Raw genomic sequence first — 25,038 nt, 5'->3', positions numbered from 1 at the left:
GTGTGTGTTTGGGGCCTGGGCCCCCAGGGGTGGGTTTTGGGAGTTGTGGTTGGTGTGATATTCGGCCCGAGGAGGGTGCGTCGGGAGCGTAGAGCATTTCCTTCCGTCCTACATCATTACATCATTACATCATTGATGAAATTCATTTTTGTCCGCAGACGATATCCAATGGGCTAGGTCATGGAGGTATCAGTTGTGCATCCTTGCATACTATGATTCCTATACTCCCGTCCCTCAAGTGAAATTACCATCGCACTGTAAATCCAGTATTCCAACAGTAGATTTTCATCCAGCCCCGCCTGAAGGAAAAACCACACGTAGCAAACGTCTTAAAACATCGCATCCCCTCATCCTCTTCCTCCATCCCAACTAACTCGAAACAACATCTTCGGCTCCAACTCCGTATCAGCAAGACATACCCCCTCCTCCGCGCGTCCCAGCATCTCCCACACTGCGATTTCCGCCTCATCTACCGCTCCCTTCTTCCCCACCCGCACCCCCACTTCTCCACCCGACAGAGAACCCCCATCACTGCTCCCTTGCTCCCCATCGACCTCTCCCCTCCTCCTCCTCCCCCTCCTCCTGCTGCTGCTCCTGCTCCTGCTGCTGCTCCTGCTCCTGCTCCTGCTCCTGCCCCTGCCCCTGCCCCTGCCCCTGCCCCTGCCCCTGCCCCTCCTCCTTCCCCCCCGCCGCCTAAACCCCACCACACAGCTGCTCCCCGCATACCTCGCCACCCCATCCCCATCCTCCCCAATCTTCATCCCACCACTCTCAACCCCGACCCTATTAGCAAAGACAACAATAACCTCCCCTTCCCCTTCCCCCTCCCCCTCCCCCCGCTCAAGAAGAGGCCAAAACCTTGAAACCCAGTACCGAAACGTCTCCATATCCGGCATCCCCTCCACGCCACCGCCCCCTGTCAACTCCGCCGGCCCCAGCTGCGTCAGCCAGGCCATGGGCAGAAGCACGAGGCGGGCGCCGCACGCCAGGACGTGCGTGGCGAATTCGTAGCTGGTCCAGGGGGCGAGGAATTTGTAGGGGTTGATGTCCATGCAGATGCCGATGGCGGTGGGCGTGGGCGTGGGCGTGGGCGTGGGCGTGGTGCTGGAGTTCGGGGTTGGTGGTGGAGCGTCGGGGGCAGTGGAGGGGAGACGGAGGTTGAGGAATCCCTTTCCGTTCCGTCCCTCGGATGCCCACGGTTCATCCGTGTAGTAGAGGAAGCGCTTTTGGTAGTTGGAGAGCGTTGAGCCGGTGGCGGAGACGATGAGGGCGGAGTTGAAGCGGGGTGGGTCGTTGTTGTTCGTGGTGCCGGTAGCATCGTCGTCGTCATCATCTTCGGGGGACGAGGCTGCGGTGACGGCCCTTTTGTGCCCCCCTTCTGTAGATTTGGTCCTGCCTTGGTGGCCAGGAGGTTGAATTTTGATTTCAGTTTTATTATCATCGACACGGGAAGTAGCAGTGCCGTTCCCGCCCTTTGGTGGCAATCCGTCACTATGCTGCTGCTTCTTTTCTACTGCTGATGGCTCTGGTGATGTCGACGACGCTGAGTGGGAATTCCTTCCCGCCCCTGCAAGCTCAGGATATCCCACACACACGACGCATCCGAGACGGCGCGCCGTGCTTCGGGCCCATTGGGCTGTTGGCCCAGATTCTGATGACTCGAGATATGGCCGGATGGCCTCCAGGGACGGGAAGTTGTAGCCTGGATGGGCGAGTTAGTAGATGTTTCTTCTTGCATGTAAAGCCACGGCAATACAGTGCACTCTAGGGGAAGTGTGACTTGTATGATGGGTATATAGAAGGAAAAGGGGGAGGAGATATCTTAATAGATGACTGTCACACTGTTTGCACTGCAGAAGGACTTGGTATAGAATGAATGAAAGATAAAATAAAAATAAAAAAGTATACGAATCATGCCCAAGCAATCAATCAAAATTGAAAGATATTCCCTTAAATTCCCTTAGATCCCCCTATCCCATCCCACAGATATGATATGCGCGATCAGACCAGCAACCTTCCATCCCCACAAAATACAACAAAAAATTGAACATCAACAAATGCAGCAATATAATAATAATAAATAAATAAATAAATAAATAAATAAATAAAAATAAAATAAAGATAGAAATTCCAAAGCAAGACCTCACCACTGAATGCCATCTCCGGCAAAACCAATACATCCAGCAGCCCACCGGCACCAGCACCAGCAGCAGCAGCAGCAGCAGCAGCGCCAGCGGCAACGTTGACACTACCCCTACCCCCTCCTCTCACAGTTTCGCCCTTGAACTTCACCAACCTCTTCTCCAAAATATCCACCAGTGCGTTTGCACGACTGATATTCCCTGGCACATCGCCCAGGCGAGGTGACAGTTGAAGGGTGGCGATTCGCATCCTCGATTGTGGATTGGAGCATCCGAAGCTCACGGCACTTTGCGGGTGGAAAGGGGGAGAGGAGGGGAAGAAATGGAGAGCTAGAGAAATGAAAAAGTGGGTGGGGATATTGTACTTTTAGGTTACATAGTTTCGTAGATAATAATCTAATCTAAGAGAGAGAGAGAGAGAGACTTGAGTTTGATATTCCATATGCCCACAAAACCGCTGTTCGGTGTAGTCATGTGACGACTCTGTTAACTTGCAGCGCCTTAATATTTGTGATAAAAAAGGGGGTATAACTCTTTAACACAATCCGGTGCCATTTTCGTAGCAACAAGGGTATATATATTAGCAAACATGGATATAATCCAAATTCCGACATGTACTTGCCCATTCAGCTTATCGTCTCGTAAAAAAAAGAAAAAAGTTAAAAGATAGTGAAAACGTCTCGAGCGCGCCATCTAAACCCTAGAGCAATGGAATTCTGAATTCAAAAGAGAAAATGCATCCAAGACATTGCATTCCCATTCCATCCATGTCCGCTAACCTAGATGATGAAAACCCCGAAAGATGTGGAGACAAAGTACAGTACATACAACTTCAAAAATCACCTCAATAAAACGCCAAACCAGTGCACACTATGTAGGCCAAGGATATATTTGCACGTCAGACAAAGACAACGCTCAAGTTCAAGAGAATAAACACATATATAGCATTCTTTTGCAAGTACGTTAATATTCCATCGTCATCAAGACGACTCCCCACGTTTCTGCCGTTTATGCTTGTTTTTCCGAACCTTCCCATTCGATAACTTGCTGCTAGCAGCAGATGAGGCAATGGGCAGAGACGCCAACCCCTTTGCGCCCGTTTGGCGGATTCTCTGCTCAGTGCGGGACAACGTACGGCCAAGGCCAAGCCGAGTTTCAGGGGCAAGTGCCACGTCGTATCCATTAACGAGGATATGTGAGCTGTTCGGGGCCCTCGAGCTTTCGGGTCCGGTGCTGGATCGACTGAAACGAGAAGTGGAGGCAGGAGACATAGGTGTGGACATGGGCGTCGACATGGACATGGACAATGATTTCTGAAAGCCAGGGATATCAGCCCATAAGTGTTTCCCATTGGCGAGGTCACTAGCAGCCAAGCGAGCAGCGGAGAAGAGGAGTTCGTCTTCGTCGATTAAGGGTTTGCTGGTGGCAGGAGGTGGTGGGAGTTTCGGTTTCGTACTGGAACGATTTAAGCTGAGGAGCTCTTCGACAGTGAGTATGCCTTCGGACATCCTTCCGTTCGCTATGTACTGCTCTTTAACCCCTTCATCTTCCTCTTCGGCAAAATCTGCTTTTCGTTTTGCAATCTCCTGTTCTATTAATTCCCTTCTGGCAGCTTCTTCGCGCACGATCTCGCGTTCGGCGGCTTCCCTCCTCTCGATTTCTAGCTGTGACGCACGCAACTCTGCCTCCTGTCGTCTAGCCATTTCCTGCAGGGTGGCTTCCCGTTTGGCAGTCTTGATTCTCTCTTCCTCTAGTCGTTTGGCACGTTGCAATTCTTCTTCTTCCTTCCTAGCTCTTTCTAGCCGTTCAAGTCTAGCAGCCTCTTCAGCCGCGGCTCGTCTTCGCTCACACTCCCGCTCAATTTCACGTCGAGCAGCCTCCCTTTTCTCAGATTCTATCCGCCTAGCTTCCATTTCTTCTTCTCGTTTCTTCTCCTCGACAGTCTCCCATTTTGCCGCTTCCTGCTCTGCCGCCCTCAGCTCTGCAGCTTTTTGGTCATCATCAGCCCCCCCCGGATTTGGCTCTTGGGGTTTGTTGACAGAATTAGCAAACCCAAATTGGGGTGCCGGTGTTTTAAAAGCTACAGGACACGATTAGAACCAACGCAAAATTTTAGAAACTTTCTAATCATTCAAGACAGAGCATAATCAAAAAATGTAAAAGAGCCAAACCATAACTTACCAGACGACTCCACGGATGCGGAGAAAGGCGACGAGAATATATTCGATACAGTGGTTGCCGGTTGATCTTGTTTGAAACTTGGAAGCCCCGAAGTTGAGAACATAGGCGCTGTAACAGTAGGAGCGCTTGTTTCGGCACTAGAAGTATCTTTGCTTGGTTGGCCGAATGTCCCAGAACTCGCGAACGGCGATGTTGTCGTCCCTAAAATATGTCAGCCGAAGATTACTACGCTACAGGAAATATATGATTCATTACCTTTCCCAAAAGTACTAGGCTGTTTGGCTGACTGAGCGCCTGGGAAAGGTCCAAATAACCGTTCGCGAGGTTTTGCTCCATCAGAAGCTCCAAGAGGCTTTTCAGTGGATGTTGTTTCTTTCGGCTGGTAGGGAGAGATAGAGGGGGTAGGAGCAGCCTGTGAAAAGCCTTGGCTAGAATTACCATTTCCAAGCTGGGAACAACTCGGTTGGCCGAATGAAATTGCTGACGTTCCTAATTTGAATTCTGTGCCACTGGGAGTCGAATCCCCGGCTTGAGGTTGTTGAGTGTCTTTCGAGACACCAGAGGATGAACCAAAACTGGAACCAAAGGAAGATCCTAAATTTGCACCGAATGTCGAGAAGGTGGGTGGTTTAGATTGAGGGGCAGATTCAGATGGCGAAAATGGATTTTGGGAAGGCTGTCCGAATACCCCCAGGCCTGTGGCCAATTGGGTTGTCAAAGTTGCCTGCTCAGTTTGCTGCTGGGGAGCACCAAATGTAGACTATAAACAACCGTACAGTCAGCAACCTAAAAAAAAAAATAACCCAAGTTGTAAAGTAAAATGCGGATGGGCTAGTACTAAATTGCTAGTCACTACAGGACAAAATCTTACCGGCTTCCCAAATCCCGAAAACGGCGACTGCACCTGTGGAGTGAAAACAGGAGCCGCTGGTGATAGTGTCCCTGGCCAGGGAGAAGATGGTTGCTGCGTAGAAGGAACGCTATATGAGAAAGGCCCTCCTGCTCCTCCTTGAGAGAAATTGGCTGAGCCAAGATTAGGCTCTTCGACTGGAGGAATTGAAAAGACTGGTTTGGAAGTTCCCATAATTCCGTTCCTAGATTCAGATTTTGGAGTCTTTGCATCGCGGACTTGATGTGCGTCTTCGTCGTCGCTGACAAATAGTCCGCCGCCATCATCTTTGAGTTCCAATCCTGGTTGAGACACCGCGTAGGACTGTGACAATAACGCCTCATCGATCATTCCCCGTCTGGCAGCTTGTACAACGTTCATCCCAAGAATAAGCGCCACCAGGGTCCTCCCACAGCGTTTAGATTCGACATATTCATATGAAAATGTTTGTTGTGATGATGGCCGGAAGGCTATTTGTTATTGAGCATTAAATTAAGTTAGATTATATGTTCACAACGATCGATGAGTCAAGATTGGACAGTTGGGGAGGAGCGCATTAAAGGGGGCTTATTTGGCTGTTGGGAACACGCACCGACAGAATCAAGTGGACGTTGGCCCCAATTCAGATACATTTGCCCATCAGCGTTTGTAGCGAGCTGTAGATCTTGCTCTTCGCAGAACTCGATTGTTTGATCGTTGTCATCAAAAGCCAACACCTCAGTGAGGTCGTCAACAGTCCACTCTTGGTTTTTGCTTTGTTGCGAAAGCGGATGTCGACAATATGCTTTCCATATCGATCGGATTGCGGTCTGTCGGACCTGGTTAAAGTATATTTCTGCGATGCACGCTAAGAGGTAGGGCACGCTGTCAGATTGGATGAGCCGAAAGAAACGAGAATAGAGTCCTTGGGCAATGGCATTTGGTCTTTTTGCATCCAAGGTACCCTGGTACTCCCAAGTATTGCCTGCAGCAGCAAACAACTCAAGTGCAACCTGGACACGAGGTGACCGTAGCAATTCCCGGGGCCATTTTTGGACTCTGGATTCGAGATCCGGGCGTTGATCGTGTATAGAAAACACGATGTAATAAGCCCGGAATTCATCCTCGTTTGGAAATTTAATTAGATCTCGGTTGTCATCGTAATAGTATAATAAGGATAATAGCGTATTGTTTAATTGTTCCCGTTCTTGGTGGTGATCAAAAGGCTCGGAGTTGTCTGGACTAGAGAGGAGATGGAGGGACACAATATGAAATCGGGCAATTCGTTCAAGACACTTGACAGCAATTTCGACGTCTTGGGCCTGAGTGACTTGTTGGATGGACAGATCGTTACGAATCGAGCGCGTTCGATCCCAGAGAAATTTGTGGGTAAGAGCGAGGGTTTCGTCATCTTCTACAACATGTCGCAGGAGGTAGTTCATCGTTTGTAGAAGGGTCTTCGGAGTCCTAATGTCCGAAGGTAGCTGCTCATCATAGCCAGCGGCAGATCTCCTAAATCTTTTGAGCATTTTGTCCTCGACCGTCTGCGATAAGCCTGATTCGGGGTCGATAAACTGGAAACAACAGAATTATTAGAAATCGGTTACAAAACTTTTTCAAGGCCATCAGGGCAAACGTATAAAACCTTTTCGCTCTTATCAACCATCTTTTGCACAATGCGCTCGACCCGTTCGAATTCGGGGCACATCTCCGTGCAGGTGCCCGTCGGGGTAATGGCGCTATTGAGGGACACCGGTTGGTTCGGGTCAGCCATCTGTCCGCTTCTGATAGCTTGAGTACGCTGCTTAGCACGGTCAAGTTTCAACTGTAATTGTGATCTCCGATTAGCTTTGAAATATCCCTAGTGTGAGAGATAGTGGATCGAAAATGTTACCTGCTCATAGCGGCTGTTGTAATCTTGCGGCATGCCGAATTTCGCACTTCCGCCCTCACCAAAATTGTCATTTTTTCTACGCGGATCCCTCGAACGATCAATGCTGCCAGTGTTGGAGATTGCGCCAAAGGGCGAAAAAGATCGCGATGTCTGTCCATTCACAGGTCGTGGACTAAAAACTTGAGACTTCACACCATTCTCCTGATTCCTGAGTCGTGATCCATCCTGTGGGTTTTTCTTTTCAGACCCTAAATTGCGACTTAGCTTCAGGCACAGATTATTTTATTTTGTTACTTTCATTACCTCGGGAATATCCAACAGTTGACCTGTTGGAGGTACCATTCGAATGTGTGATGCCGCCTGCTATATCGCTCCGCCTACCACGGCCACCTCTGGGTCCGCCACGCCCAGCTCCCCGGGATCTAGCGCCTCGTGTGCTGTCATCAGTGCTACCCGGAGGCTGGGATCGACCAGAACTGCCCCTCCACATGCGACCCCGAGCAAATGGTCCAGCAACCCCACGTTTGGAATCAGTAACGCCTGTCAGCGGTGAGCCCCTCGACGGAGCCGACATCCTGTTTGCCCTTACGAAGGCAGGAAATCTGTTGTGTCATACATTTAGATCATGCCAAAGAAAGAAATTATCCCATGAGTGAAAGGGGAAATCAATCAGCCGACGATTTGCGGCGGGCCTCCAAATAAACAGAAGTTGGAAGAGGTACAGGAAGCGGGAAAGCCGGGACGCGAGGGAATAAGGATCCTGGAGAGGAGGGGGATAGTTTAATTTAAAGATGAATAAAAACGTTTGCCTCGGGAATTGGTGGATCAAAGATATCAGGTAAGGAGTGGTCGGTCGAACATGACGTTTGCAGACAAACTGACTTTTGGACGTACTTTACGTGAATCTTTCATATAATATCGTCATCGGAGGTTGCGATGTAAAAAAAATATTTGTCAAAGGTGTGTCGTTGGTAGGGATCTGCTGTAGGCAGACCAGAGGTAACGCTATTTTAAATGATTCTCCGAAGCCAAACTTATTTCTCTTTAAGTATGCCGTAGCTTCTCAATTTCGAATTTCGATAGTAGGATCTTTGATAAGATAGAACTGTTCCGGAGGCAAATCGTTGCAGGCGGGTTGACGACGCAGGTAGACAAACGAAGTAGTAGTAGGCTCCGGAGTGTTAACCTCAACTGCAAGCAACGCAAAATAAAAGGGAGTCAGTCCCATGAGATCGTACGACAGATAGCTTCAACATCCATTCTCGAACAACAATTCGCGGGAAAAGGTATAAAACGGAAAACAAGCGACCTTAGCGAAGCAACGGCGGAACTGATCGAGACCCCGAGCAACTCCGGAAAACACCGCGAAAATCAGCAATGATGGCAAGGTAGGCTAATATTTGTGACACGCGATGGCGTACTTGGGCCGCCTGGATCCGCTGGGCGGGGGAATTCGATGCCGGAGTAGAAATGGTGAATAGACACTGGCGAAGATGGGTCAAGTCATCGAAGCGCCCAAGTTTCTCGAGGTTGATCCGAAGCCTGTATCGGCAGGACGGAAGGTGTATGCGACTCAAATAGCCGTTGCTAAGGCAAAGGTATATTGCACTATTTTCCTGTACTTTTGGCTGGACAGCAGTCCTCCGTCGACGACGTGATGAACAAGACACATGCGATTAGGCAATGGATGTCCAACGTTGAAGTCGTAAATACGGGAAAGCTTGCCGCCGTACGCGCTTATTTTAAGCTAGGCTATTATAAGTAAGGTGACTGGCACCCTCTTGCTTTGTTTGTCAAATAACGTTTGACGCCGGCGGCTATGGCTGGCTAAGTCTAATGGGATTAAGTCATCCGATCAAATGCACAAGTTGTCGTATCCACACCGTCAAGAGGAGCTCGACAACAATCAATCTATTACCCTACATGTACAGTATCAATAGTGGGAACAGAACACTTTCGAAAGCTATGACCATGTTCAGATTATCTCGTCCTAAAATAGATTCCCCTATCTATGTTAAGATTTATATCCCAAACGATACCTATGCTTGGGGCAGTGTATATTGACTCATCGTTTCTAACAAGCAAACGCATGAACTAGCAAATACGCGACAAGAATGATATGAAAGCCAAGTGTGTTTCTCTTGGCCTCCTTGAAGCTGCGTCAGTTCTATTACTCGGCCTCGAACCTGGCCAGCCAATATCCCAATACAATTGATACAAAAGTTGCAGCCGACATCTATACACTTGAGTAAAAGGAAAAAGAAGAAACAAAAGAAAGTGAAGAAACGGTAATGGTATGGAAATACGAAAGAAGAAAAACGGAAAAATTAAATGCACAAAGAAACGCATTCAAGTTTCTTCGAGGTGAATAGAGATAGATGATTAATGAAACCAAAACCATATCCTCAAAAATTTGTCCCATTCGGGATCCTCCAAATTCCAAGTCTAGTCCATACTGGCGCGCTTAAGCCCAAGCACCAACAAGACTCATGGCAAACGCGCCCAGGAAGACAAGGAAAAAGGCGATGACTCTACGATTGCCCCGAAGAATGCGCCAGCTTTCATCGCTCAGGAAATCCTCACCTAGCAGTTCGATCATTGAAGAGTAGATGAGAAGCCCCGAGGAGATAGCGTTCATAACCCCGACCATGACCAGGCCAACTTCGGAGTCTGGATCGTAGAGGGTGTGGGTCGCTAGGCCAATAGCCTGACCGATAGGCGTGCTGTTCATAATAATGATGTCAGCAAGTCAAGTTCCCTCCGGAATCAATTTAAAAAAAAAAAAAAAAAACGCCACATACGTGCAACCATATAATAAGGCCATGATCCAAGGCTGTGCGGTGTTTTTTCCCCAGTTTATCACGGCGATGCGAGAGCCTAATGCGAGACCCTCAAATGTTTCTGCGTTTTATCTCATATTAGTTTTCATCCACGCTCTTATTTCTCGAATGGAGAACATGTAGCAAGGGTGGGAAAGGGCGAAAACATACGATGGAAGGAAATGGCAACCAAAAGCACGATAAACGGGCCCCCAACAGATACAGACAGAGCCATGCCAATGAACACACTATGGAACAGGATACCCATCTCCAGCAGCGTACATTGCATCACTGCCTTCTTAAGATGTTGTTGAGGCGTCAATTTAATGGAGTTGCCATCTTCGCTTACTTGTCCATCGCTTGACTGTTCATCGACTATTGCCTTGGTAGCTGGTGCATTAGGCGACTGAGATGCTTCGATTCGCTCCATCTCCACTAGGCCAGCATTCATGTGGGCCAATTCACGGCCCATGCTGTTAGAATTACCAACCAATGGGTGATCCCGTCGCATGGAGGCATCTGTAGTTACATTTGATTCCTGCTTTGTCGCATCCCAATTTGCGCTAGTGGCGGACTGTTTAACTGCTGTGTTTTCGTGATCCTTCGATCTCGATGAGGTATAGACGTCCGCTCCGCCGGAGCAACAGTGTCTGCTGGGACTGAAGACCATTTCAACAATGGTGACGAGGAATACAGCTAACAAAGAAATAGCGCCTGGCATTGGCTGATAATCCGTGGTCCAGAATGAGGGCAGGCATGGGTTATTGAGAGAGCCGAAAGCGGTTGGCAATAGGTGAATAAAAGCTGTTGCCAAGAGCACTCCAGTTCCGAAATGTCTCACTATGAACAGAAAGGTCGATGGAATGCGCAACCAGGGGACTTTAACAGCCATGAGTGGAAATGAGCAAGCGAGAGATGAAACCGCAAGAATAATGACGAGAGCCCCAACATGCAGCGGAGTGTTGTAGTCACTCCCGGCGCCACTGGGATCATTCGAACAAGTTCCCCGCCTGGAGAGACGCCGGATCGGCAGATCACCCACCAATCGTGATTTCATGTTAGACACTGTGAAATACCAGCCAGTAAGTCATGCATTCCCCAAAAAAGGTCCCAAAATGGCAGAGAAACTAATTGCCAGAGTTGTATCCAAAAACCTACCGAGAGAGGAAGTTAGACCTCCAAAATAAAACGATAAGGATGCAACGAAAACAAGCAATACCGTCCACCAGACCCAGGCGCGATGCTGGCGGAATTTCCGGTAGACCCCATTAGGGCAGATGGTGCTATGGCTCACAGGAGCCAGAGCGCGGGTAGCAGAGAAGGTGTCTGAATCTTTGCTGTCAGCGCATTCAACCGAATCAATCTGGGGGCTGTAGGGGGCAATGAACAGCAATGCAGGATTCGATATAAGATATATACGCAAAGCAATAATAACAATAAATCAAAAAAAAAAAAAAAAAAAAAAAAAAAAAGAAAGAAAGAAAGAAAGAGAGAGAGAGAGAGAGAGAGAGAGAAGAGGGATGTTACATACCTTCTTTGAGAGAGAGTTGACGACCCGCATCTGCACCCGAGGTATGGGTGAGCGAAAGATACGGAGGCAGCTTCTCGAGGGAGCTGTCGAGGTTCTTGGCATCCTCCGGACACTGAGTATCAGACTGGCTCAAGCCATTCCTAAATGATCTTGAGTTGACAGTGCCATTGAGGTCCTCACGGGTGGTCAGGTCAGAGGTGAGCGCGGCTGGGTTCTGATTCCAGTCCGGGTGCTCGTCGTGGCACTGGTCGGTCCTTGAGGGGCAGTTCATGGTTGATTGGATAGTGGATATAAAATAATATGCTAAGAAACTACGTAGACGCGGGGTTGTCGTGGGCTTTTCCCTCTTTTTTTTTTTTTAAAAGAGAAATTTTCTCCCAAAGTTCTGCCCTGTAGTTTTTATGTTCAAATGTACTCCCGGTCTCATATATATGCAGCAGCGATAACTGTATAACGCAAGCAAGCAATGTGGCAATTGGACGGCAAAGTCAGTTCCGCAGGTTGCGAACACGAACACCCGAAGAAGTGGAGAGAGAAGAGCGAGGATGGAAGACAAGCCAAGAAGAAGATGTGGAGACGAAAGCCAAAGCCAAATTCCCCCCTGCTTCTGCCAAGTAGAGTCGGAAATTTGTGCTTGGAAAGGGGAGTAGACGGGGGAAATATATTTCTGTGATTCCAGTCGATCACCAGCAATCAGCAATTTATTTTGGTCAATTTCGGGATCTATATTTATATATGCACAAGGGATGGTGGTTTGATAGAATAGATATCCTGTATCTCGGAATTCTATTAATATTCTTCTAGACGGGGTGGAAGTAAGACCTTTTTTTGTTTTTTTGCCACCAAGTTCCACGGAAGCAATGTATGAATAAAGCGATGCCGGCCGGTTTGCTCTGCTGTAGTTATTGGAAGGGAAATTGAGAGCCGGTTGTCCAATTAAGTAATTACTGTTTATTCACTGGTTACATAGGGATCAAAGTGGGGGTGTTTTTTGGTTTACTCCGCCTCATAGAACTTCCATGGTACGACGGGGAGCTTCGTCGGTGATGGGTCGGATGGGCCGATAGAGAGTTAGTTACAGGGGAGTTTGATGCGTGTTTGAGATAGCACGTCACACCACAACGTTTCTAGGTATCTTTCGGCGCAGAAATCCATATTGACCACTCTCTCATATTCCTCGACAAGGGACAGACCACCATGCACGTGGAACTAATTGATGTTTTGTTGTTCTTCTTCGTGGTTGCGAAGAAACAACGTAGTCGGCCTCCGTCGTGAAGAGAGCGGTCTAATAATAGAAAACCAATCTCTGTTGTTCAACAACACATCGTCTGTTCGACGGATCGAGGAAACCTAATTAGGTCTTCTGCAACTCCCGTCTCTTGCAAATATGATATGCGCATAAGTCATTCGGACGGCTACGTCTTATGCATGCGTACGTACTTTTGAATTCCCGAACGTAAAGTTTCTTCTGGATTTTGTCTCTGGAGAGAATATCGGGGAGATATCATGACGTTAAGTTCACCCGAAAGAGGCCCCCCCCAACCGACCGGTTTCGCCCTTCTGTTGGACTTTGCTCACATGAACTCATATGAACATGAACATGGGCAGCCGATAACCCTTCGCAGGGTCCTCACCCGGCCGTATATTATCCTGAAGCTAAAATTAACGGCAACGACTTGAGAAAACTTCAAGAGAGATTAAAACAGCGCTCCATTATGCCGAGAATTTAGCCCGTAGTTACCCAATCAAATAAATAAATAAATAAATAAATAAAAAATAAACACGCCACTCAATTTTTTTTTTTTTTTTCCATATGGTTGGTCCAGATATTTCGATGGAAGGGGGGGGGGTCACTATGCTAAAAATAACACAGAACAAGCACCGGATTTGTGGGATAGCACAGGCAAGGAAGGTTATTATCTAATATAACGAACCAACAATGCCCGCGGGCTGGATCTTAGGGTCGAGTTGATCAAATAAACTAGTTGAACTTTTCTCAACTTCCGCAGACTCATAACTCATAACTCGTACTCGCGAGGAGGCTAAAGAATTATCCAATGCCTCTGTACATAGTCTTAAGCTCCTATATATATATATATATATATAAGATCAACGAAGGGCCGTTGATGATCCCAGGTGAGGGCAAACTTCGCTCGACAAGATGATCTGGTGCGCAGGCTCCAAAACAAGTTCCGCTTTACGCCGCCGCCACTGAACAACCAACCCGGTTGTAACCAAGTTGTAGGGAGCCAAATAAGGAAACATGAGGGTCGCGTGCCCTCCAGGATAAAATATATAAACTGGCATAATTCAGCGCACCCTTAAAACCCAGTCAGTCTAATCTAATCTGATTTTAATCTCATCTAATCTGATCATCTACTCGGGGTGTTCTCAATCCCAACTTTCTCGCTATCTGATGGATGATCGACACGCCATTGGCCCCAGCCGCCAAGTTCTTTGCCAAGTCCACAAAGATGCGGCTAAAATGGCGCCAAGACCAACAAACGCGGTTAAGCTAATCGGGCGTTCTGCTTCACCGCTTTCCGTTCCCAGAATACTGCCGCGCCGGAGCTTCAACCTCACAAAAAAATTTGTTGCTTGGTCTTTTGTTACTACTCCCCCCAAGCGGGGCGCATTGCCAGTCTGGGATAGTTGATACCACCTCAGCAGCACTCTCAATATGAAGTACATTCTGGTTTCGGGAGGTAAAAATATGTTTTCATTGACCCTGATTTTCGACCGTGTCTGACTCATATTCCACCAGGCGTCATCTCCGGTGTAGGCAAGGGCATCATCGCGTCCAGCACTGGTTTGCTTTTGAAGACACGCGGTCTCAGAGTGACTAGTATTAAGATAGACCCTTATATGAATGTTGATGCTGGGACTATGAGCCCTACCGAGTTGGTGTTCCCTCTCTTTTTTTTTTTTCGCCCTCGTCCGCGCTGCCTTGAGGCGTCAGAACGGAAGAAAATATAAAAAGTTGACCCTAAGGAACCTAGGCATGGAGAGGTGTACGTGTTAGATGACGGCGGGGAGGTTGATCTGGACCTGGGAAACTACGAGCGCTACCTGAACATTTCGCTAAGCCACGAGCACAACATAACAACCGGAAAGATCTATTTACACGTTATTGAGCGAGAGCGTCGAGGCGACTATCTGGGCAAAACGGTTCAGATCGTGCCCCATTTGACTGATGCAATTCAAGACTGGATTGAGCGTGTGGCTAAAATTCCCGTCGATGAATCTGGGGAAGAGCCACACGTGTGTATTGTTGAGGTAAAGCTGGTCCCCGGACCTTCGTGTGCTCGAGTGATTCAAATGTCTAAAACGAATTTTCGCAGCTTGGAGGTACAATCGGAGACGTGGAGTCAGGCGTCTTCTTTGAAGCCATGCGTCAGCTTCAGAGACGGGCTGGCAAGGGTAATTTCCTCCAGATCCATGTCTCTTATGTTCCCGTTATTCCTCCAGGTAGCGGCGAGCAAAAGACAAAGCCCACCCAGCGGGCGATCAGCGATGTCAGGAGCGCAGGGCTCAGCCCAGACTTGGTATATTCCAATATATCTTTCTTCCCCCCCCCCCCCCCCCCCCCCTCTCACAACTTCCTTATCTAGCTGATTGTTATCCCCACCAGATTGCTTGCCGCTGCGAGAGACCGCTCGAAGGTCAAACAATCGTCAAAATCGCCAATGCTTGTCAGGTTGATCGAGACCAGGTCCTCACTGTTCACAATGTCTCAACAACCTACCACGTACCCGTCCTTCTTGAGAACCAAGGTGTTCTTTCGACCATAAACCGTATCCTTCAACTGGATGCTATTCAGATACCAAAACTTCTTCTAGAAAAAGGGTACCACCACATGGACGGAATGGAAGTCCCTGGCCTCAAGCCAAGATCATACACAGGTGACTGTGTCTATTGCCCTTGTTGGCAAATATACGAGCCTTCACGACTCTTACATGAGTGTTAGCAAGTCGCTGGAACATGCGGCTATGCACTGCAAGCGGAAAATCAACCTTATCTGGGTTGACGCATCTCATCTAGAAGAGACGACACAGGAGTGCTCCCCTGCGGAGTTTCACAAGGCGTGGCATGCCGTCTGCATGGCAGATGGGATCCTAGTCCCCGGCGGTTTCGGCCATCGGGGAACAGAAGGCATGATCAAAGCAGCCAAATGGGCCCGGACAAATAACATTCCATACCTGGGTATATGTCTAGGCATGCAGCTAGCCGTCATTGAATACGCACGCAATGTTTGCGGTATAGACGCGGGCAGCGAGGAATTCGACGAGAATCATTCCAATCCAGCCATCGTCTACATGCCAGAAATAAACAAGGAAAAGATGGGCGGTACGATGCGATTGGGCAAGCGACCCACCATCTTCCAGCCTGGCACGGACTGGTCCCGTCTGCGAAAGCTGTACGGAGGTACACCGGCCATCTGGGAGCGACATAGACATCGCTACGAAGTCAATCCCCAGATGGTGGAGACTCTGGAGAAGGCCGGACTGACATTCATTGGCAAGGATGACAAGGGCGAACGGATGGAAATTGTCGAGCTCAGGGATCACAAATGGTACGTTGGCGTGCAATTCCATCCAGAGTACCTCTCCCGAGTTCTCGCGCCCAGCAAAACATTCCTGGGCTTCTTTGCCGCTGCCGCTGCCTGTCTGGAGGAAATTAGCGAGACTTACAAAGATCGATATGACCTAAGCCACCAAAAGATGGATCTTAATTTGATTCCAGGCCGATAGACTTGTCCGGAGGACTTCTAGATTGGATGGCTTGGCTATACTGGTGCAATTTTAACGCTGTTTCTTTTTTTAAGCTCTTTTTTTTTCCTTCTATGGATAGGGATGATGGGGTGAGCCGTTTTGGGTACTTTGCAACATGGAACATGCAATGTTGTATTAACGCATATCTATATATATAGCACGTTTATTTCCTTTTGCCGTTGAACGTGTTTCATAATAAATGATTTTTCAACGTTCCAAAATTATTTTCCAATCACCGCTTTTGTCTGCCTGGTCAGTTGATACATATTTTGTCAATGTGGGATGAATCCGATTCCTTTCCGCGTCATCTTCTCCGCACTCGTCTCCTAAAATACACGGGTGTGCTAGAACCTATTAGTATAAACGTCCGCTCCTAAGATTACTCACATGATAATTGAATCTCAACCCAGGGTTAGCATTAGGATTAGGGTTTTAGGATTAGGGTTGGTTTAATGGCAATGAACCTTGACCCATACTTTCAAGCTCCGTTAGTCCGTGCTTACATGTCATAAGGCAGTAGTGATAGTTAGTTTCTAAGCCACCCCCAAGCACGCTCCTCAGATTTAGAAAGGGTGGTCTTCTGGTCAATTTTATAAATACCAAAACTGATATGAATATATATGCCCAGGCATCTTGCGGATCTGTGGATCCGTCTACCGTCTGCCGTCTACCCTCAACCCGTTAGACGCGTGTCTATCTGCACTTAAGTTTATAGGTTGTTTGTTTGTTTCAAATTCCAAATTTAACAAATTGGGGGAGGGGAAGCAACCGGGGAAATGATATTTTGGGGAAATCAGGGCTGGGACTGTTGGATGGTTTGGGGTGAAAGTGAGGCTGATCGGATTGTTGTATACACGATTGTCTCGAAAAAGTTAAGTGAACGGGTAGTTATGCATTAATTAGAGATAAGGGCCAAGGCTCAAGAGCATGAAACGTTTGAATCCAATTTGTGCATAATAACGGTTTTTCGAAGTATCATCATATATTTTAATCTCTATGAATTTCACCCAGATTTTATAGCTAAGGATCATTCGTTTTTGCTGCTAAGCAATGGCTTTTTACGCTTGCTAAATTGGCGGTGCAAAGATCAATGAAATATTAAGGGAAAATAGAAATGAATGAATTAGTGGCCATCTTGAATAGGAATAACAGGCAGAGCTACTAGGATATCTCAGTGCTAATATCAATCAAGGGCAGCGTATTGATTTAGCATGCTTGCACCTCCCTAGCGACTTCATCAGTCTGTCTGTGATTATAGATTTCATATTCACTCATTGAATCAAACACTAAGCAACTACTTGTTCACAGAGCCAGTGGTTATAACTATTGATAAATATGAATTTCTAATTAATTGGCTAATAATTAGTTAACTAGTTAACTATTAATCAATTAACTAACCAGTTAAATTGTAAATTTGTTATATAAAAATGAGATCATCAGTATATAATAACATTAACATTTAATTATGATGATAATCTTAAAGATTAAATTTTATCATTGGTTTACTTAGTTATATGATTACTCTAATATAGTTAAGGTTTATAATTTTAATATTTTCAGAGAATGTAAAATTTTTAAAGATCATATTAAGTTTTTTATATTTTACAATTTATATATAGTGGAAAGATTTTATTTAAAATATTCAAAATTACTAAATAATCCCTTTTAATTATATAAAGGAAAATAGCTTATCTTCTACTTTAGTGAAGACATAGTTTTCTCTTAATTTGTTATAGATATAATTATTAAATTTAAATTTTAACTTTTTATTTTACAGAGATAGTGATTTAAGCAGATTATAAAAAGCTCATTTTAAATAAAAATACTAACTTAAATATTTATGCTTTTATTTTATATTATTTTTTCTTAATTTGTATATAGTCAATGACTATGACAAGTCAATAAATATGAAATTGAATAATACAAAAGTTAATTGTTCAGAAAATCTAGTGTTGAAAATACTCATGCAATAAAGAAAATTATATCAAACTCCTATAAAGGTATCAATAAGCGATTAATTCTAGAACATGGCAATATATGATTTCTAGCCTAGTATAGAAATAGTGGCAATTTATATATGAGATTAGACCCACAACTACTTTAACTGATAAGTTTCAAAAGTATCAATCTGATGTCATTTGATATGACATGTATGTCTGATTTTTAAATAACTCTATTACTATCACTTAAATTTTTTAAAATTTTTTTAATTATTTCAATGCGTTCTTTACAATCTTCTTTATTACTAAATATTTCTTTACTTTTTTACTTCAGTTATCTTTTAAATATTTAGAGTTTAATCTGCAGGTATTAATATAATATTGAGAAATAGATATTAACAATAGTAATAAATCATCTTATAAAAACTTTATTATTACTAGTTATGACTTCTTTGATTTTATAGATTTAGTTGAATTAGTTTTATTTTATTTAGTTAAACTTATTCAACTATGTATTTTATTATAATTTTAATAAGTTGTAAATACTATATTTTATTTTATTTTAATATTTTTAAATTTATAAGTTTTACAGAAAGATATAAAAAAAATTAACTAATTATTTTATAATTATGAAAATTTCCTTTTCTGTTAAACATTAAATCTTCATTTTCTGATAGTAAGAGTTTATTAATTCAAAGTAAATAACTGAAATAGCATTCAAAATCTATATAAATTACTTTATTTTTAAAAATTGTTTTATATTAAGAAATAAAATAATAGCTATTTTGCAGCTTTATAATTATTTGAAACTAGCTTCTTTTTATCTTCTAAAGACTAAATAGTCATAAAAAATAGATTATAAACTTTAATCTCCTATTAAAGATGAAAGTAATATACTTATAGTTCTACTTCTACCATCTTTTAGGTAGTTAAATATTTAACATTGTAAGTCATTGAGATTTGTTTTTGCATGATCTTTATATTGATTAAATCATAGGCAAGATGTGTGATTTTAAACTCCACAGGTTGATCACTAGATTTTGACGAGAGGTGATGCTTCCAAGCTATAACTATGAAACAAGAATAGCATTGAATTCAATTAGTAAATAATCACGGGTTTTCGAACTTTCCTATATACTAATCTCTACGAATTTCACGCAGCTTTTAATAACCACAGATCATTATTAGTGTTTACCCCCATACTAAGCTATGGCTTACGCCTGTTAAACTACGTACAAAAATAAACTAACATGCGTGGAGGCTGAAATTTCCCGAATTCAGAAAAATTGAAGCAAAAAAAAAAAAAAAAAAAAAAAAGAGAGAGAAATTTGTGGCGTTTTTAGCGAATAATTTTTTTCGGTTGCAGCGAGCTCGCCAGCCGCAGTTTGAGACGGAAACGAAATTCCACCGAAGGAGTGTAAAAAACGATTTGCGAAAGCGCGAATGGACTAGGAACGAGCAGATATTTGAAAGGCAACAAACAATGTTTCTTTTCCTTGTGTTGCACTTTTTGGTTTGCGTCTCGCTTGAAATTTATATAAAGCTGATGGTATCTTTGGAGGAAATGGTGAGTTCATCCTCGAGAGAGCTTGGCAGGGGGTGGTTGCAGTGAAAATGCATGTATAAAATGAGAAAATAGGAAAAGATATTGAAACGGTAGCGAGGGCACCAGAAAAAAAGAGAATCGAGTCAAATTTGCAAAATAAAAACCCAGTCTCATGGGGCCTTTTTTGTTGACTTAAAGCAGATCGCCTCCTAATAATTGTTCCTATCGATGCTTGTCGATGGATACTAGATAAGTTGCTATAAAGACATATAAACAAGAAAATAAAAGGAGAAACCCAGACAAAACCTAGAGTAGAGAAAAGAAGGGGAAAGATTAACAGTGAAGGCTCCAGAAAACAGAAGAAGAGGCCAGGGTTACCAAGGAAATTAGATGTTATGACAATTTATTGGATCAAACCTAAGGGAGAAGATTATTTAATTTATTCCCCCGCTTCATCAGCGGGATGACGCGGCGGAGCCATCACATGGGGATGTCTAAAGGATCCTGTCGAAATGGGGGAAGAAAATACAGGTATGCCATCGATCTGAGGATATGTCCCTGCTCCGTGGACTTCTCGAAGAGGAAAAAGTCCATGCGATGGCAAAATCACTGGAACTGACTGAGGCATATAGTGCTGAGGTATCATCCCAGCACCCCCGTTTCCATAATCAACAGGGCTAAATATAGGTTGTTGGAAAGATATTGCTGACCAAGAGCCATAATTTCCTCCACTTTGAGCTTCTGGGCTGAAGTTCCTTGGATTCATATATTCGCTTTCGTTTGGGGAATGGGTCAATCCGTGAAGATAGCTGACGTTAGACCCATTTGGTATCCCGTCACTTGACCTGGGAGTTGTGTCTATAGGTGTAAATTCTTCATAGTCTGGTTTAATTCCCATCGGAGAGAAAGCGCTTGGGGTTCGCGGTTCAAAGGCGACTGGCATGGATAATGGAAGGAGACTGTTCCTGTCGTGAGCAAAAATGGGGACGGTCCTGTTCTGCTCAGGGAATGTCTGAGGCGGGATTTGTAAGCTTCCATCATTCTCATTCACATCCGCAAGCTCTGATGCAGTTTCTCGGAGGCAATTGCCAGCGCCTACAGAGTAGCTCTGCTGATCAGATTCAGACGCTGTCTCAGAGCCCTCCCTCGTGCCGGGATCCGTTTTTTCTTCCTGAGGAACGTAAATTATATGATCGGCATCTGGTAAAATGCGGCAGCGTACTATTAGATGGGATAAACGAATAAGAGTTAAGAGGAGGTGTACCCGACTAACCTATCTCTCCCCGTTCATAACGCTCTTCTATTTCCCTCACTCGATATATTTCATTCAGAATAGCTGCCTTTTCACCCGGTCTACACTGTTTCTGTGCTTCTGCGCCAGCAGCTTTGAGCTTTTGGGAAGTGATACCATGAGATTTGCGCAAATTCCGAAATATATGAATAAGGAGGTTCACTCGAGCTATCCCTAATAAGCTTCCAAAAGAAAAATAACGGAAAGAGAGATGTGGGGGGGGGGGGGAGGGGGGGGGGGCTTCTCACGAATCTTTTTCAGATGATCTGGCTCTTTATGAATCACGCCAGGAGGCCACCAGTCTGGCTTAGTTTTCTCAGGGTCCCTTGTGTCTTCTGGACCAGCCCTTCCACCATTGTATGGGTGCTTTGCCTGTTTTCGAGGCTCAATGAACTTGATATATGCTTTTGCAATTTGGCGACAATTGATCTGCTGGAAGGCCTTGAAGAATTCTGAATAAAAGGCCAGCATCTCTTCCTCATTTCCAACTGACATCCAAATGCCATGTGCACGCTGGTTTTCGGATTTCTTGTCATCATTGCCGACAGACAATCCATTTATTGCATCCTCCAGTCGTTGGCGTTTTTGCGGAGGCATGGGACTCAGGGGAGATAGATATTGAGCCCTCTTTGATTTCGAGTGATATTTGGAATTTGGGCCTGTATTATACTAAGACATCGTTCGATTCAACCTTATTGGGGATACGCACCAGCCAATGATGATTGATTTGTATGTCGTAAAAATCGTTCTTCAAACTCGGGACAAAATAATTCGCCCCGATACTTCTGTATGGATGGAGAGAGTTCATACTGAACATTCCCGGACGGGTCGAGATATGCTAAAGCGTATTGCTGGTATGGAATATTAAGTGCACAGCGGGATTGAATCATGATAATATCCTTTATTCTGTTAGTTGTTTCGCATCATTATGAAGAGTAACATATTATCACAACATACGGGCGATGATTCCCGGGAGTGATCTCCTCCGGTCGATTGGCGAGAGTAATTGTGAGGCTCAGATTGGCATCCCCGAGGGCTGCTAGCCACAAGTTTGACCACCATGTTACTGAGATGTCGGAAGCCAAATTTATAATGGAATTGTCTTAAACGACCAACAATTTCTAAATATACGCCGTCAAGCCCCAGATGGATATCTGATCCTGAATAGTGGCGCAATGTTTTGACAAGGTCTAATTAGGATTCGGGTTTTAAGGATTGTTGGGAGACGATACAGGATATAAAGTAGCTTTGAAGATAACAATATGACAAAATAAGGTATGAATTATCGACAAGAGCTCCCAATAAAATATGAAACGACGAAAACTAGGTCACTAAAAGAAAGGCTGTGACAAGATCACCTTTTCAGAAATATCGGTATGGCAATGTAAATGCGTCTCTGTTGCCTGTCGAAAGAAAGACGTAATGGTAGATGCAGATAAAGTTCCCACCTAACGCTTTTCTCGCGGCTGTCTTCAAAATGAATAAAGAAAACTAGAACACGGGAGGTTGGGGATGAACAGATAAATAATATGTCCAATGCGTGTTTCATTTGTTCACTGGCAGAATATTAAAGGAGGGCAGGAACTTGATGATCAGCAAGGTAGTGGCTGTTGTTCAAAACCAGCAATGGTGTCCTGGGAGCAGCTATTGAAGTGGGCAAGTGGATGAGCTGGATGCACGGTAGGCTGCTTCATCCCCCCCGGGTCGACTACCCCCTCCACCTGCAGGGTGAATCCGAGAAGTGTACAGCCAAGCCTCCAGTGGCTTGTCATTCTCTCGAGGTGGGATCAAACCAACGGCGACAGGTAATGGGATAATCAGGCTATTTTGGTAACAACCATGATTCGCGAGAAGTCACCAAGAGACGGACCACAATGCGATAGGGCCCGTGCGGTAGCTTGAGGACCTGATCGTCACTGTCAATAGTAATATTATTATTCATGATAATACGGAGGAGTCCCCTGGAGACAGGGTAACAGAAAGCGGAAAGAATAGATCCCTGCCCTCGATGAGGAATCGGAAGCACTGACTTGGGAACCCAAGATTGTGGACTGCAGTCCCCTGAACGGTGGCTTAGGGGCTCCTCTTTTTGACTATTATGAAGTTGATGACGCACTGTTGTCGGATATCATTTCCATTTATGTGTTTCCGGACGGCTTCCATCGTCTTCTTGGAAGAGATGTTTATCCCGAGGATTCTGGAGGTTCTGATCTTCAATCACGGAGCACCCATTTGAAGAATTTAGAAAATTTCCAAATGGTTTGAGAGCTCGTAGAACAAGGATACTGAAATCCCTGTTCGATAATGGAAAAGATTATTCACAGACTGCATCCTCTGTTGGTTGCCAAACACGCGGGATATTTGACAGAACAACACCACGCAGAAGCTATCGAGAGCTAGATCAAAATGCTCGAGGGCAACGAAAATCTAGATTCTTCTCCAACCCCCGTGTCCGCCCCAGGATTACGAGGCCGTTGGCCCGCTGCTGCTTGTTTCGCTTCTGCAGTGCTGTGGCCAAGGCTCTCGAACGCAGCCTCTGACTCTGGGGCAGCATCTCTAATAACTTTGACACATTATTGGCACATCCATAATCTGCAAGGTTAGATCGCGGGAACTTGGGTTGTGGGGCCGGACGCTTTGTTGAATGGGCATATTCCGCATGTGGCGCCAACTTAACCACCCGCTGTCCTTGGCATACATAACAGGGGAAGTTTGACAACCTCAGTCTTTCAGCACATAAAAGTTTTGGTAGTCCGTTGAAATAAAAACGTGGCTCACGCTCGTAACATGGGGGAGTCAATGGGGTATGCATATATTCTTAGGGAAGGTTACCGCACGTCTGGAAGGTCCACAAGATAATATGATATGCCTGTCCGTCGTTGATCCATCCCAGAAACTCCAACCCACTCGTGCGTGCTGCCATCTCATATAGTAGTGATGAGCGATCTTATTGATTGTCCCCCGAGAAAAGTAGTTATGAGGTCTGTCTCAAAAAGTCTGTATCAGGATTAGACACAGTATTTGCCCACGGGTGTGCTTCATCCAGAGCGGGGGGCCTCTAGGCTTGTTCCGACCATGATTGTTAGTTCTTACGTGGGGGAAAAGCCTGCTCAAGCCAGAGGGCTTCCTTTCCTATATCTGAAGCCCCTTGTCCTTACGGGGACCCACACGAGAGCCATCCCGACAATCCGGGTCAATGATGAATCGGAGATGGCACATTTTGGGAGCCTACTCCTGATTCTGTCGATGCCAAGGCACCTCTATTATTGCATGATTAGCTGGGTTGACCCGATTTCCCTCCTGTCAGGATATCATCGATTTAGCACATACACTGCCGCTGAACGTAGCATGAACGCACAAAGAAAGTGTGGGATGGGCAAGCTGGCATCCGAAGCAGCACAGTGAAACAGACTTCCTGCACGTTGCCTGGCCAAGATACTTCATTGGCATCCTGGATATGACAGAAACCCGGAGTTGCCCACCTTCTGGTCCCTGCGGTCCCTGTTATTGTCACGAAGAATAATCACGGCTGTTTGTAGATGGGAGGTTTGTTGGAGCCTGCACGTTTGACAAACTTGCCGAGGTCCATTTCACTCCCACCCACTCCAATCTCCACTCTTATCCAAACCGTATCCAAACCGCATCCAAACTTCAGCAGCGTCAATTTTTACTTCACGTCAACCCTCTGGGATAATTGGATTACCACTTCGCTCCATCCCATCCCCTGCTACTGCTATATATACTAGGGAATGAGTTATTCAAGCCACTCCGCGCGATCAGCCCGTCATCCTGGCACCGTGACCGTCCGCGGATTGTTTCAGACAATCCGAGATAGTCTTCTGTTGATCGTGAGAGGGGGGGAAAAGACAAACCCGAGAAATGAAGGCTGTCTGAAGATCATGGTCCGGAAATGCAGGAGGGAGCTTCTCTGACAGCCCCCGGCTCTCCTCCATTACTGAGACCCCTGCAACTCTATATTGTCCGCTCTTCCTGCATACAAAGATTGCAGGAGAGATCCTCCACTCCCTGCATTGATTCTCCGGCGAGTTGAGGAC

At 45.5% G+C, this 25,038-nt stretch overlaps 7 protein-coding genes across 7 annotated transcripts; 3 read left to right on the top strand and 4 right to left on the bottom strand.

Annotated features, from left to right (window-relative positions):
• Positions 1-347: 347 nt before the first annotated feature.
• On the bottom strand, positions 348-2,391 carry PADG_11993 (amidase; the record flags this gene model as incomplete). Its single annotated transcript, XM_010763284.1, has 2 exons — positions 348-1,702; positions 2,148-2,391. 2 exons carry the CDS (start codon positions 2,389-2,391, stop codon positions 348-350), a joined length of 1,599 nt encoding a protein of 532 aa, XP_010761586.1.
• A 730-nt stretch (positions 2,392-3,121) lies between these two features.
• PADG_05815 (uncharacterized protein) lies at positions 3,122-7,658 on the bottom strand (the record flags this gene model as incomplete). Its single annotated transcript, XM_010762923.1, has 8 exons — positions 3,122-4,221; positions 4,323-4,523; positions 4,578-5,082; positions 5,194-5,681; positions 5,804-6,764; positions 6,836-7,015; positions 7,085-7,332; positions 7,388-7,658. 8 exons carry the CDS (start codon positions 7,656-7,658, stop codon positions 3,122-3,124), a joined length of 3,954 nt encoding a protein of 1,317 aa, XP_010761225.1.
• Positions 7,659-7,875: 217 nt separating this feature from the next.
• Positions 7,876-8,465, top strand: PADG_11992 (uncharacterized protein; the record flags this gene model as incomplete). Its single annotated transcript, XM_010763283.1, has 2 exons — positions 7,876-7,922; positions 8,144-8,465. The coding sequence occupies 2 exons, from the start codon at positions 7,876-7,878 to the stop codon at positions 8,463-8,465; spliced, it is 369 nt and encodes a 122-aa protein (XP_010761585.1).
• A 112-nt stretch (positions 8,466-8,577) lies between these two features.
• PADG_11991 (uncharacterized protein) lies at positions 8,578-8,849 on the top strand (the record flags this gene model as incomplete). Its single annotated transcript, XM_010763282.1, has 2 exons — positions 8,578-8,682; positions 8,721-8,849. 2 exons carry the CDS (start codon positions 8,578-8,580, stop codon positions 8,847-8,849), a joined length of 234 nt encoding a protein of 77 aa, XP_010761584.1.
• A 699-nt stretch (positions 8,850-9,548) lies between these two features.
• On the bottom strand, positions 9,549-11,705 carry PADG_05813 (uncharacterized protein; the record flags this gene model as incomplete). The annotated part of the gene is made up of 5 exons (XM_010763119.1): positions 9,549-9,807; positions 9,886-9,985; positions 10,075-10,968; positions 11,062-11,235; positions 11,435-11,705. 5 exons carry the CDS (start codon positions 11,703-11,705, stop codon positions 9,549-9,551), a joined length of 1,698 nt encoding a protein of 565 aa, XP_010761421.1.
• Positions 11,706-14,114: 2,409 nt separating this feature from the next.
• Positions 14,115-16,185, top strand: PADG_05812 (CTP synthase; the record flags this gene model as incomplete). The annotated part of the gene is made up of 6 exons (XM_010762922.1): positions 14,115-14,139; positions 14,199-14,334; positions 14,434-14,710; positions 14,776-14,979; positions 15,066-15,209; positions 15,274-16,185. 6 exons carry the CDS (start codon positions 14,115-14,117, stop codon positions 16,183-16,185), a joined length of 1,698 nt encoding a protein of 565 aa, XP_010761224.1.
• A 3,946-nt stretch (positions 16,186-20,131) lies between these two features.
• On the bottom strand, positions 20,132-22,045 carry PADG_05811 (uncharacterized protein; the record flags this gene model as incomplete). The annotated part of the gene is made up of 5 exons (XM_010762921.1): positions 20,132-20,892; positions 20,966-21,151; positions 21,232-21,642; positions 21,693-21,882; positions 21,941-22,045. 5 exons carry the CDS (start codon positions 22,043-22,045, stop codon positions 20,132-20,134), a joined length of 1,653 nt encoding a protein of 550 aa, XP_010761223.1.
• Between the last annotated feature and the right edge of the window lie 2,993 nt (positions 22,046-25,038).

Source organism: Paracoccidioides brasiliensis (genome assembly GCF_000150735.1).
Source record: "Paracoccidioides brasiliensis Pb18 unplaced genomic scaffold supercont2.7, whole genome shotgun sequence".
Lineage (NCBI taxonomy): Eukaryota > Fungi > Ascomycota > Eurotiomycetes > Onygenales > Ajellomycetaceae > Paracoccidioides > Paracoccidioides brasiliensis.
Note: the sequence above shows the minus strand (reverse complement) of the source record. Positions and strands in the feature narration are given on the sequence as shown.